At 48.0% G+C, this 14,355-nt stretch overlaps 2 protein-coding genes across 2 annotated transcripts in view; both read left to right on the forward strand.

The window, feature by feature from the left end:
* Nucleotides 1-6,813, forward strand: part of C5AR1 (complement C5a receptor 1) — a 28,136-nt gene extending 21,323 nt beyond the window's left edge. Inside the window, exon 2 of the mRNA XM_027845869.1 lies at nt 5,396-6,813. Within this exon, the coding sequence (XP_027701670.1) occupies nt 5,396-6,429 (1,034 nt within the window). The 3' untranslated portion in view covers nt 6,430-6,813. The remainder of the gene's footprint in view (nt 1-5,395) is intronic.
* Nucleotides 6,814-8,417: 1,604 nt separating this feature from the next.
* Nucleotides 8,418-13,848, forward strand: LOC114030923 (C5a anaphylatoxin chemotactic receptor 2-like). The gene is given in 4 exon segments (XM_027845870.1): nt 8,418-9,526; nt 11,396-11,548; nt 11,587-11,718; nt 11,842-13,848. Coding segments are annotated over 4 exon segments (1,569 nt in total). The 5' UTR covers nt 8,418-9,298; the 3' UTR covers nt 12,898-13,848.
* The last annotated feature ends 507 nt before the right edge of the window (nt 13,849-14,355 follow it).

Genomic DNA, 14,355 nt, shown 5'->3' on the forward strand with positions numbered 1-14,355 from the left:
ATTCTCTCTCTCTCTCTGTGTCTCTCTCTGTCTTTGTCACACACACACACACACACACACACACACACACACACACACACCATGCCTCTGTTGGGGTCTTCTTAGAGCTCTATCCTTAAGCCATCCCTTTCTGAATGGGAAGCTTTCTCTGTTCTCAGGGCCAATAAAAACTTCCTTGTCAGCGACCACTCAGCTCTAAGGAGGTATCTGGCTCTGTATGGGTTGAGAAGACAAGGAGGTCTGGGGATGAGTGGTCCATTGGTAGAAATCTTACCAGAGCATCCTAGGTTATTCCTTCAGTGAAGGTGCAGCCGTCACATGGAGACCTGAAGTCTCAATCCCTTTGTCAGTCACCATGACTGTTATGATGGAAGAAATAAACCAAGTAGTTATGTTCACACAACAATTTATTTAGCAATGCATTCAATTGTAGGAAACAAACTGGATCCAAGGTTCTCAGTAGCTGAGAGCTCAGAACCTTGGTTTACACACAGTTAAAATACAATTTGGAGGGAGTAAAAAACAGGAAAAACAGGATTATAAGGATTGAGATAGCTGGTTTCCTATTGGAGGGGATCAGGGAACACAGAGGTGAGAGGGTGAGGGGTAGTTTTGTGACATTCCTTAAATCTGGCGATCTTTGGGAGGGGGAGTAATTTTGTAACTTCTCCAAAAATCAGGTGAAACTCAGCTTCACAAAATGGAGAATAAAGGCAAAATGAAATCCCTAATGTTATTTATTTATTTATTTTAACAAAGCAATAGGGGTAAAGTGACTTGCTCAGGGTCACACAGCTAGTGAGTATTATGCATCTAAGGCTAGATTTGAACTCAGGTCCTCCTGACTCCAGGGCTGGTGCTCTATCCACTGCGCCATCTAGTTGCCCCTAAATAGTGAATTGTTTCATCTTTTTGTTTTTTCTCTCTTCTTTTTGGCTAGGCAATGGGGTTAAGTGACTTGCCCAGCCTAATGTTATTTTTAATGTAATGCTGGGCACTGTGTTAAGTACTTTACCTATATCTCATTTGATCCTCACAGCAATCATATTTTTAAAAATTAATTCATTTTGAAATATCAACCAACACTTCCACAAGCTTTTGAGTTTCAAATTTTTCTCCACCTCCCTCCCCAAGATGGCGCACAATCTGATATAGGCTGTACATATACATTCCTGTTAAACATATTTTCACATTAGTGATGAACAACCAGATTTTTACCCGTATTTTACAGATAAGGGAAGTGAGACAAACAGATGTTAAGTGTTTGCCCAAGGTCATACAGCTATAGTAAGTGTCTGAGACTGAATTTGAACTCAGATCTTCCTCATGCTAGGTCCAGAGCTCCATTCCCAGCAGCAGTGCCTCCCTGCCTTAAAGGGAATCTCCCTTTTCCTCATTTCTTGCAGTATCCTATTACATTCATGGGCTATCATTTGTCCTGCCATTCCCCAATTAATGGTCACCCCCTTTGTTTCTAGTTCAATAAAAAGTGCTGCTCTGAATATTTATGTAACCATGCAACCTCCCCTATTTTTTACCTAATAAGAAAATGAGCCCCAGAGAGATTCAATGACATGCACTAGGTCATATAGGTAGTAAGTGGCCAAGTCGGGGTTCGAATCCAAGTTCTCCAACTCCAAACCCGTTGCCTCTGAGATAAATTGCAAACTCCTCAGATTCCCATTTAAAGCCCTTCCTAGTCTGGCTTTATTATTCCATATGACTTTTCTTCCTAAATGCTGCATTGTAGCCCAAAGTGGCCCATTTGCTGCTCTCTGACCTCCACCTCGCATCTCCCACCATGTGCCTCTGGGACTATTACTACCCCGTGGTGGGGAAGCATTGCTTCCTTTACCTCACCTCTGAAAATGCGAGGCTCAGCTCGGTGGTCACCTCTTCCATGAAGCCTTTCTGGATTCCCTCATGCCCTCTCTCCCTCCACTTCTGTTAATGCTCTCCTTTCCCTAAATCATCTTTCTTTATCTATTTACGCATTTCATCCCCTAGAAAAATGGAAGCCTCTCCAGAAGAGGGACTTTTAAAAAATCTTTTGTCTTTGCATCCTCAGCACCCAGCATACTTGCAGGCAACCGGTGCTTAAATGGATGCTGAATTGACTGGCGTCCAGTCCCCAAGTTCAACCTCTTCTGGTTGCACTCCAGGTCATCAGCATCTTTCCTAAAACATGGTAGCCAGAACTGAATAAAATTCTTCAGATGTGATCTGACCAGGACAATATGGAAACTCAGTCATCACTCTCATTCAGGATACCCATTCTCTCTCAGTTCCCCCAACACCACCCCCCCGCCCCTTTCAGGAATCCCATTTAAAACATCATTTAATTTCAATCTTCTATAGGAAGGACACCAATTATAAAATTTTTTGTTAATATTATTTTAATTTCTGAATATATTACTTCCTCTTCCTCTATCTGTTGAGCTATCCTTTGTGTCAAAGAATGAGAATGAAAGAGGAAAAATGCAGTTCAGTAAAACTAACCACCAGACTCATCCACCCCCGCCTGAGGTCAAGCTTTCATCACTCCACATCCTGAACAATTTCAATAGCTTCCCAATTGGTCTCTCAGGCTCAAGTGTTTTCCTCTCTAAGCCATCCTTCACCCAGCAGTCAAACTGATTTTTTCCCCTAAATTGCAGCTCTAGTCAGTAAGCTCTGAGTAAATAAAAATTCTTTATATTTGCTATTTGATATATTTAATATTTATATCTTAACGATCTTCACAACCTAGCCCCAATATGCTTAGGACCCAGTACCCAATGTACAATAGTACAACACTCCATTTCCTACCTCTTTGTTTTTGCACTGGCTGTGCCCTCTGTCAGGAATGCTCTTCTGACTCACCTGCACTGGAAGATCCCCGATGCCTGGATTACTTCAACCTTCAGCTCAAATGCCACCTTCTCAAGGAAGCCTTTCCTGCCCTTTCCAGTTGCTGGTGTCCCTCCTTTAACTCCACCCCACTCCCCAAATGACTTTGATTTGACTTTGTGTGTGTTTTATGTGTACCTGTGTATATGTTATCTCCTCCAGTAGAATGGAAGCCCCTTGAGGACAGGGGCCGTATCACTTTTGGTTTGGTGTCCTCAGGGATGCATAATAATAATAAGAGCTAGGATTTATATGGAGATTTAAGGTTTGCAAAGTGCTTTACACACATTTAATTCAGACAATAACCTTGTGAAGAAGGTGTTATTATCTCTATTTTTTACAGATGAAGAAGCCTTAGGCAGAGAGAGTTTAAATGATTTGTCCAGTGAATGAGGCAGATCTTGACTCTAACCTCAGTGCTCTATCCACTGTTCCACCAAGTTGCCTAAAAAAAGCTTCCTGAGTGAATATATACTATATCCTGTACCTATAGCCTACATACATTTTCTCATCTCCTCTCTAAGACCAGTCTTGGTTATTATAACTGCATCTCTCTGAATGAAAACTCAAATAGCATTACTTTTGGTGGCTGCCAAATCATTCCATTCACTTACATTAGCTTGTGGTCCACTAAGACATCCAGATCTTTCCCAATAGGAACTGTAGTCTTTGAAGCCTCCCTCAATCTGTATTTGTGAAGCAGACTTTTTTTTTTAACCAAACTGACCATTTCTGGTTTGGGTAGAGGCAGGGTTATAAAAGTATTCCATTTGGTACAGGGAGTGGGAGAGTTGGAGTTGAGAAGACCTAGGCTCATTTCATTCAAAATAGTGACCGAGTGTATGAAATATTCAGGAGTCTGTCTACCAAGTCACACTCAAGAAATGTAAGAAGGCAGCTACCAGACACTCTTCTCAGAAATAGTGCTTGGCACATAGTAGGTGTTTAATAAATTCTTGTTAACTCAATTTGACCTAAATAATTATAGAAATATGAATTGCTCAACACAACTAATGTGGAAATACGTTTACTGTGATTGTACATGTATAGCCTATAGCAGATTGCATGTTGTCTTAGGGAGTGGGGAGAACTTTTAGAACTCAAAATCTTATAAAAATGAATGTTGATAACTAAAGATAAATAAATTTAATTTAAAAAAGAAATATTAACTGCTCACATAGGTTCTGCCAAAATAATAAAAATAACAATGCTACCTAAATTGATTTATTCAGGGTCATACCAAACTACTAAGGAATTATTTTATAGAGCTAGAAAAAATAATGAAAATCATTTGAAACAGAGGTTTTAAAGTTTTTTCATGTAAGGAGGAAAGGGACAAGCATTTATTAAGCACCTACTGTGTGCTAGGCATTATGCTCATTGCTTTACAAATATTATCCCATTTGATCCCTCACACCATAACCTTATGAGGTAGGTACTATCGTTATTCCCATTTCACAGATGAGGAAACTGAAGCAGAATGAAGTGATTTGCCCAGGGTCGCACAGCTAGTAAGTGTTTGAGTCTGGATTTGAACTCAGATCTTGTTGACTTCAGGCCTAGTGCTGTATCCACAGAGCCGCCTAGCTGCCATGGCCCCCTTTGGCAATCTGGTGGGAGCTATTGACCCCTTTTCAGAATAATGTTTTTAAATACTTAAAATATATTGTCGTTGTTGTTGTTTCATTTTTAGTCATGTTCAACTCTTTGTGACCCCATTTGGGGTTTTCTTGGCAGAGATACTGGAGTGGTTTGCAATTTCCTTCTCCAGCTCTTTTTACAGATGAGGAAACTGAGGCAAACAGGGTGAAGTGACTTGCCCAGGATTACACAGCCAGTAAGTGTCTGAGGCCAGATTTGAACTCAGGTCTTCCTAACTCCAGGTCTAGCGCTCTATCTAATGTGCTACCTACCTGCCCTAAAACAGAACACGTAGGATTGCCAAGGAAACCAATTATATTGAAATATAGTTATCAATATTTAAAAAAAAAAAGTTCACAGACTCCCAGGTTAAGAACCCCTGATTCCAGGGAGAAGAACTGGGTTTGAAGCCTGTATAATCACTCACTAGTTTTATGAACATAAAGAAATGAGTCCCTCCCAGCCTCAGTTTCCCCATCTGTCAGACTTCAGAAGATTGTTATGAGGCTCAGATACCAGATTGAAAGCCCTTGAAGGTTCTATATGGGGCAGCTAGGGGGCGCCATAGTGCATAGAGCGCCCTGCCTGGAATCTGGAAGACTCATCTTTCCTGAGTTCAAATTTGGCCTCAGAAACTGACTAGCTGTGTGACTCTGGGCAAGTCACTTCACCCTGCTTGCCTCAGTTTCCTCATTTGTAAAAAGAGCCGGAGAAGGAAATTGCAAACCACTCCAGTATCTCTGCCAAGAAAACCCCAAATGGGGTCATGGAGAGTCGGACACGACTGAAAAACGACTGAGCAATCCCCAGGTGGTGCTAGATATTCTTACTAATGGCCTCGTGTTCCACGTTTGGTCCCTACCAGGCACTGTGGGTCCCACAGTCAGAGACTACGCAGATTATTACTGGTCTGAAGATTCCCCCGTGGACGGGGCCAGGGAATATTCAGCTTCGGAGATCATCTCCTTCGTGGTCTTTTCCGTGGTCTTCCTGGTGGGCGTGCCAGGCAATGCAATGGTGGTCTGGGTGACCGGGATCGAGGCCCGCAAGATGGTCAACGGCGTCTGGTTCCTGAACCTGGCCGTGGCCGACCTGCTCTGCTGCCTGGTGCTCCCGCTCTTGGCCGTGCCCATCATCAGGCACGACGACTGGCCCTTCACCGAAGCCGCGTGCCGCTTCCTGCCTTCCGTCATCCTGCTCAACATGTACGCCAGCGTCCTGCTGCTCACGGCCATCAGCATCGACCGCTGCATGCTGGTCATGAAGCCCATCTGGTGCCAGAACCACCGCAGCGTGCTCATCGCCGCGGCGGCCTGCTTCTTGGCCTGGACACTGGCCCTGGTGCTGACCATCCCTTCCCTGATATACCGCCTGCTGAAGGAGGAGCCCTTCCCTCCCAGCTGGCATTGTGTGGTGCATTACGAGTCGAAAACAGTCGAGTTAAGCGTGGCCGTCTCTCGCTTTCTGCTTAGCTTCCTGGGTCCTCTCATCATCATCTCCTTGTGCTACTACCTCCTGCTGAATCGTCTGTGGAGCCGCCAGGCCACCCGCTCCCTCAAGACCGTCAAGGTGGTTCTGGCTGTGGTGGCCGGCTTCTTCATCTGCTGGACCCCCTATCAGATTGTGGGCCTCCTGGAGGCCGCGAGCGATCCACGCTCCGTCGTCTACTCCTGGGCAAAGAGGATAGACAGCTTAACCATTGCGCTGACTTATGTTAACAGCTGCATCAACCCCATCATCTACGTGGTTGCTGGCCACGGCGTAAAGGACCGCATGACAAGCTACTTCATTTGCACCAGCCTCCGGAGAGCGCTGATAGAGGATTCTGTTGGGCGAGACAGCAAATCCTTTAGCCGCTCCACGATGGCATCGACCGTGGTCCCTGAGGAGCAGCTGTGAGGCTGAGGGAGCAGAGATGCGTGAAGGGCCCTCTCTCAGGCTTAGCCTGTGGACAGCTCCCTCCCCTAGCCTCCAGCTAGATTCGGAACTTCTCCAGGGCAGAAACTGTTTTTGTCTTTCTTTGGACCATCAGTGCCTGACTCAGGGGATTAATAAATTGGGCTCCCATCTCTCCTCAGAGAATCCTCCATGGCCGCCTTGCCAGCCCCCAGCCCCTCTTGGAGGCCTTCTCTGAATGTCCTCCACCGCCGGGGGAACCACTCTGAGCTTCTCTGCTGTCCTCTTGCCCTCATTCTCCAGGAAATCCTCCCAGATTGCACCCCCCCCCCCCCCAGCTCTTGACTCTGCCACTTTGTTTCAATAAATCCTTTGGCTGGAATTGAATGGGAGTACAGGTGGATTCTGTTCCTGCAGGGTTTGGATGTACAAGGGTGCTTCCCCCGCCCAGATCCCTCAGGGAATCTGCCCTGGTGGGGTCTCCTGACATGCCAACAGTCAAACTCATCTCCAGCTGAATCACGGTGTCACAAATTTCATTTTGCTGTACCGGTGCCTTAAGAAAATAGAAGTGACTGGGGTGGGGCAGGGTGCAGGGTAGGGTGGGATGGGACCGGGTGGGGGCTTTTCAAGAAAGGGAAGTTAGTTCCAGCTCCCGAACTTCCCTCCTCCCATCCCCAGATTTTTGCCCCCTCCACTCCTCAGCTGCCTCCTACAAAAAGCCTTTCTGGATTAACCTCCTCGTCCCTGTTCTCTCCCCACCACTCTGCTTATCTCTCCTTTCTCTCACCAGAGATGAGACATTCAGCGATTCAAATTCATCTTATGGAGCAGGCCCAGTTAGACAATGATATATTTGAAAAGAAGAGGAGGAGGGTGTCTTAGTGGACTTGTAAGTTCAAAACGAGTTAGCCAGATAATGGGGCTGTCAGGCTCCATTTCTGGGATCCTGTCCTCTTATGGGGGTCTTCCCCTAGCAGGCTGGGAGAACTTGGAGCAGAGGGTCTCTGTCTCAGGCTTTGCTTGATCGGCACCAAGTCTGTCCATCTGCCTACCTCTTTTTGTTCCCCCATTCTTTTTTTTTTTTTAGGCAGTTGGGGTCAAGTGACTTGCCCAGGGTCACACAGCTAGTAGGTGTCAAGTGTTTGGTCTGAGGCCGGATCCGAACTCAGATCCTCTTGACTTCATGGCCGATGCTCTATCCACTGCACCATCTAGCGGCCCTTTGTCCCTCATTCTTGCCTCAATTCCTGGGCCATGAGGATTATCCTTTCTCTTGCCTTTTAAGGTCCTGAGTGTTCACTCTTTCCCATCTCCAGCCTCCCATCTTGGCCCAGAAAGCCTTTAGGGAAGGGGCAAAGAAAGCACCTGGGGACACCCTAAGAATGCTAAGACTTTGGGATGGTCAAGGGCCGTCGAAATAAGACATAGGCTTTTAGAAGAACCTAGAACATTTGATTCACAGGATCACGGTTGTAAAGGAGGAGGGGCCTCAGGGGGCCATCTGCTCCAATCCCTTTATTTTTTGGAGGACCCTGATTGTCCAGGGTCACATGGGTAGTAGAGGGTAGGGCTGGGCTTTGAATTCAGGTCTGCTGTAACCCAACTCCCACATTTTGCACTTGATTCTTCCCCTGAAGCCCGAGGGTCTCCAGTCTAATGCAGTCAACATGTTAAGTACTGACTTTCACAAGGTTCTATGTCAGAGCCAGAAGGGGCCTTATAATAGGGTGCCTAATCCTTTTTTGTGCCAAGTACCCCTTTGGAAGTCTGGTGTGATCAATGGATCCCTCCTCAGAATTGTTTTTTTTAATTCATTAGTGATGGAAATGCTCAATTTCAGTTTGAGGTGAGTAAAAATAAATATATGATTTTTTTTCCCCATCAAATTTCAGAAGCCCCCTGAAATCCACCCACAGGGTCCAAGTTAAGAAACCCAGCCGCACATAACCTAGAATGCCAAAGTTGACCTCAGAACCAGCAGCAAGAAAGAAGTATATGCTTGGTGTCAGGAAAAACTAAGGGGTTAGATATGTCCCCAAGTGGAATGGGCTGCCTCTAGAGATGGAGCAGGTGATGGATGGATATTTGGCAGGACGTTCCAGTGGAGGAATTCCTTTCAGGGCCCATCTAACTCTAAAATTCTGTGATTCGGTGAATGTGGGAGTGCTCTTAGCTAAGCACCCCACTTGTGTTTTTATAGGGCTGTAACCTGAGGTCTAGAGGAGGGGAGACACTTTCCCAAGGTCACATGTGAAGCTGTGGGCACAGCCAAAGAGGCATAGGGCCAAGCTATCATTCTTCATTCAACAAACATTCCATGAGCCAGGATCATGGGGAATACAGGGCTTGATAAACTTGGTTTCTGTCCTTGGGGAGATAAGCCTTGGACAAACTGTGCCTGGTAAAGGTTCTACCAGGGCCCTGAAAGTCTGAGTCAGAGGATCTCTGAGTGGGAGCAGGCACTGGGTGATGGGAGGGCTTTTGAGGCAGATACAGAGAAAGCAGCCCTCTTTGAGTCCTGGGCAGAAAGGGAAAAGGAGAGGGCCCAAGATTCACCTCTAGGCCTAGTGAGATCCCAGGCAAATATGGAATCTGGTGAGTGTCAGGGGAGAGGGTCCTGGACCCAACCCCAAAGGTGACAATTCCAGCTGAGCCCTGGAGAGGGGAAAGGCCAGAGTCAAAGGAGAGAGACTCCCTGGGCCCGGGCTGTGGAGGCTTCCCATGCCAAGCCGAGGGGTTGATCAGGGTCTGAGACCAGGGTGGGCAGGCCTGGGAGGCAAGGGCTCTGAATCTGCCTGATGGCTTTGCCCGTCCTGGCTGCCTCCCAAGCCCTTATCCCGTCCTCCAGAGGTTAGAGGAGTGGTGACTCATGAGGAAGCAAAGAGGCCACCACACCCTGCCTGGCACTGGTCTGTATGTGTTCTCCTTTCACAGCCCTTCCCATGGGGTGGAGAGTGTGGCAATGAGCGTGTGCAGACTCAGCATCCCAGAGGGTGCCGAGAGCAGAGCAGCCCTGCTCCCCTCCAACGCCCAGCGCCTTTGTGACGATTCCACGCGTGAGAGAGGTGGTAAGGCTGATCTGGTCTTACAGTGTGGGGTAACGGGGAGGGGTAAGGGAAATGGGGTGTTGAAATCTCCCTGGACTTCCTCTTCTCCCCCTCTGTGCCCCACCTTCTGCCCAAATTTTTCCTGTTGTCCCACTGAAGGGACAGCTGTCATTTGCGTTTGGGGCCCCTTAGCCCAGGAATAGCCCCAGCCCCAGCCCCAAACTGACATCTAACTAGCAAACCCCCTAGAATGGAGAACTCTCTGTCCAACTGGGCAGCAAGTCCTTAGCTCTTCCTTGGGGGAGCCTGCTCTGACTGCCAGGCAGTTCTGCCTTGTCTGAAAGTGGGGGACTTGAACTAACTATGACTTCCCCCCTATGATGGCCCTTCAGATAGCTGAAGAAATGTGCAGGGCTCAAGCAGACATTCGTCCTGGATGAGTATCCCCAGTGCCTTCAACATAACTGCAGTGTGAAAGGTAAGAGTTGGGAGAAGTCCTAGAACATGGGATGTCCGAACTGGGGGCAGGACATTAGAAAGGGGAATGTCAGAGCTGGGAGAGGCCTTGGAACATGGGATGTCAGAGCTGGTAGGGCCTTAGAACAGGGGATGTCAGAGCTGGGAGGGGCCTTGGAACATGGGATGTCAGAGCTGGGAGGGCCTTAGAACAGGGGATGTCAGAGCTGGGAGGGCCTTAGAACAGGGGATGTCAGAGATGGGAGGGGCCTTGGAACATGGGATGTCAGAGCTGGGAGGGGCCTTGGAACAGGGGATGTCAGAGCTGATAGGGGCCTTGGAACAGGGGATGTCAGAACTGGGAGGGCCTTAGAACAGGGGATGTCAGAGCTGGGAGGGCCTTAGAACAGGGGATGTCAGAGCTTGGAGGGGCCTTGGAACAGGGGATGTCAGAGCTGGGAGGGGCCTTGGAACAGGGGATGTCAGAGCTGGTAGGGGCCTTGGAACAGGGGATGTCAGAGCTGGGAGGGCCTTAGAACAGGGGATGTCAGAGCTGGAAGGGCCTTGGAACATGGGATGTCAGAGCTGGGAGGGCCTTAGAACAGGGGATGTCAGAGCTGGGAGGGGCCTTGGAACAGGGAATGTTAGAATTGGGAGGGGCACTAGAAGAAGAGATACTGAATTATAAAATGAGGCGTTGGCCCAGATCAGGGGTGGGGAACCTGCGCATGTGGCCCTCCAGATCTTTAAGTGAGGGCCAGCACTTGAGGACCTAGAGGGCCACATGTGGCCACACCCCTGGCCCGGATGATCTGTGAGGTTCCTTCTGGCTTTCGTTCTATGGTCCTACTATCTCCATCCTGGTCTCACTCATCTGGGGGCATCCCAGATTGTCTTTCCTCAAGTGTGGTACCCAGAACTAAACACAATTCTTCAGGTAGACCCTGACCTTCCCAGTGGAACTAATAGCTCCCTCTCTTTGGATGCCTTATTGCTATTTTTTAAAATTTGATTTGATTTGATTTTCAGATCTTCATTTTTCCCCTCCCCCTCCACCCCACTCCTCATTGAGAAAGCAAGAAAACAAAACCTGTTATGCCAACATGCATGATCATCCAGGACAAATTTCCCCCCCATTCACGTTTCCAAATCTATCTGTGCCTGACCAGCCCTTCATCCTGAATCCATCACCTCTCCATCAGGAGGTGGGTAGGATGCTTCATCACGAGTCCTCTCAGATTGAAACTCTCTCTCAACTAAGGCAACCCAGGATTACACTAGCCTTTTGGCTTATGTCAGCACCCTGGTTGTGCCCATCAAAGTTATGGCGCCACTCAGACTCGCAGGTCTTTTTCACACAATGGCTGTCTAGACACATCTCCACTATCCTACCCTGGGAACCCAAGAACAGGTTTCACATTCAGGGACAGACTCTAGGCCCCGTTCTCTGTTTCCAAACCCAGTGTTCCTTAGGTACTACCTCCTTGGCTACGTTTCATCTTGGTCTCCCCGGCTCAGTAAGATTTTTTGGGATTCTGGTTCTGTGCCTGAATGATCTTGGAGAAGTCCCTTTCTCTTTATCAGACTCCAGCTTTTCCCTCTGTAAAATGGAGACAGTCTCCGAGAGAGCCATCCCGGTGGCACCGGTCTGTAGCTCTCAGTTTCTTTCACCCAATCTTTGAGCTCTTCCTCCCAGTATCACAAAAGCGTTCATCTTCTGTGTCTTCATCCAAGGCCAGAGGGACCTTCATAGGGATGATTCAGAGGGAAATCATCTATCACAGAGGTAATTAGATCAGGCGACCTCTAAGGTCTATCTAAATCTGAGATTCTCTGATTCTAGCAGATTCCCAATGCAGTCCTGTGTCTTAGTTGCTAGAGTTGGCATGGTTTTCATCTTCTTTCCCAGGGCCCCTTGGATGCTGTGCACAGGACTGAAATGGAGAATTCCTCTATTAGCTACGATTACGAGGATTACAGCCTGGGTTCTGACGTGCGCATAGACTGTGAGCCAGGGGGCTCGTGTGTGTCGGTGGATCCTCTTCGGATCTCTCCCCTGCTTCTCTATGCCGCAGTTTTCCTAGTGGGGGTGCCGGGAAATGCGATTGTGGTCTGGGTGACCTGGGCCACAGCACGACGGTCAGCCCCCTCCATCTGGTTCTTGCACTTAGCCTTGGCTGACCTGCTCTGCTGCCTGCTCCTGCCCCTGATGGCTGTGCCAATCATCCGTCAAGGTGACTGGCCCTTCGGCTCGGCCGCCTGCCGCCTTCTGCCCTCAGTCATTCTGCTCAACATGTACGCCAGCGTCTTGCTCTTGGCCGGTGCCAGCATTGGCCGATGTCTGGCTGTGCTTCGGCCGAGCAGGGCCCGGGACCGTCTGTGGCCGGCGTGGGCGGGCTGCGGAGTCGCCTGGGCGCTGGCGCTACTGCTCACTCTCCCCTCGGTGCTGACCCGACGACTTCACCAGGAATACTTCCCAGAGCGCTACGAGTGCGTGGTGGACTACGGGGGGTCCCGCGGGGTTGAGGGGGCGGTAGCTGGCATCCGTTTCGTTGGCGGCTTTCTTGGGCCATTGGGCGTTGTGGCTGGATGCCACGGAGCCCTGCTGGTTCACCTGAGAGGGCAGCCGAAGCCCCGCATCCTGCGGCTGTTGACCCTGGTTGTGGTTGGCTTTTTCCTCTGCTGGGCACCTTACCACGTGGTGGGTCTGGTGATAGCTGCTGCGGCCCCTCACTCAGAGCTCCTGGTCAGTGCTCTCCAGGCTGAGACCCTCGTTATAGGCTTAGCCTTGGCCAATAGCTGTCTCAACCCCACCCTATTCCTGCTCGTAGGCCGGGCTCGGCTCCAGAGGTCGCTCTGGGCTGCCTGCCGCCTGGCTCTGGGTGAGGACACGGAGGAGAAGGATGCTGCTGGGTCCACAAGGAGCAAGTCTACTAGCGAAGGGATGGTCTCAGAGATGGTCTAGATTAAGGAGGTGCTCTACTGCTCATTAAGTTAGTGACCTTGGGTAAGTTCCCATCACCTCTCAGTTTCCCCATCTATAAAATGAGGGGTCTGCAGAAAGTTACCAAGCTGCACATACCCAATGAGGTCAAGGACAGAGGGAAAGGACCCCCATATACAAAAACACAAATATTTCTGTATGTTAGCAATTTTTGTTGTAACAAAGAACTGGTAACAAACTGGGCACTGTCAATTGGGGAATGGCTGAACCAGTCACGCTGCAGGGATACAACGGGACTTCATTGCACTATAAGAAATGAGGAATATGCCAGATTCAGAGAAATATGGAGAGTAACATCTAAACTGAGGCAGAGTGAAGTGGTCGGAGTCAGGACAGCAAATTGCATACTGCCCAGAACTGTTCGAGGGCAGATAGCTCTGAAGGACCTCAGAAATCTGACCAAAGCAGGGACCAATGATGACTTCAAAAGCCATAATGAAATGAACCTTCTGGGAGGGGGTGGGGAGAAGGTAGCTAGTGATCGAAATGGAAAGAACAACCAAAAAAGTTATGGATGCTCTGCATAGCTATGGGCTTACTTTCTCACCTCAAACTGGACTAGGAGGGCAGGTCCCCAGCGAGGCGCTACCACTTCTCCTTTCCTGTTTCTAGGCATAGGTAATCTTGAAGGGTTGTGGCTTCTAAGAAGGTTGCTCACGAGCCCCCATCAGGTGTGTCCCTCTTACTATCATGTAACTGGTGGATATCTCCCCAATATCAATTAACCAATTAACATCAGTTAGCTTTTACAAAGGATATTTACTAGAAGCAAGGACTGAAGCACAACCACATCCCTTTCCCTTCTCTCCATCTCAAAGTGCCTGTACGCGACTAGATGGAACAGTGAATAGAGTGCTGAGCTTGGAGTCAGGAAGGACCTGAGTTCAAATTTGGCCTCAGATACTTACACTAGCTGTGTGACCCTGGGCAAGTCACCTATCTTTTGTTTGTCTCAGTTTTCTCAACTGTAAGATGGGGATAATAAGAGTACTTCCCAGGGTTGTAGTGAGGATCAAATGAAGTAATATTTATAAAAGAAAAGTGCCTGATGTGTAGTAGGCATTATAAATATATATATTTTATTCATTTTAAACTTAAATACAAAGCAAAAAAGATTATTTCCATGTACACAGCAGAACATAACAGAGAATTCAATACAAAACAATACATTTCCATTTCAAGAAAACCTATATAATAAATACCACACATTGTTTCCAAAACTACCCAGCTTTTCTTTGTTTCCTTCTAGGTTTTCTTTTGTCCTCTTCTGTATATTTTTTACTTCATTTTTTCCCCTTCCCTCCCCAAGAAAACTACAATTAAAAGCAAATATCTACATATCTATGTCTGTGTGTATCTATGTCTATATATCTTACACATATATGTAAGATTGTACTATGCATATTTCCACTTATCATC

The sequence above is a fragment of the Vombatus ursinus genome, unplaced genomic scaffold (assembly GCF_900497805.2).
Source record: "Vombatus ursinus unplaced genomic scaffold, bare-nosed wombat genome assembly UNPS02015030.1, whole genome shotgun sequence".
Lineage (NCBI taxonomy): Eukaryota > Metazoa > Chordata > Mammalia > Diprotodontia > Vombatidae > Vombatus > Vombatus ursinus.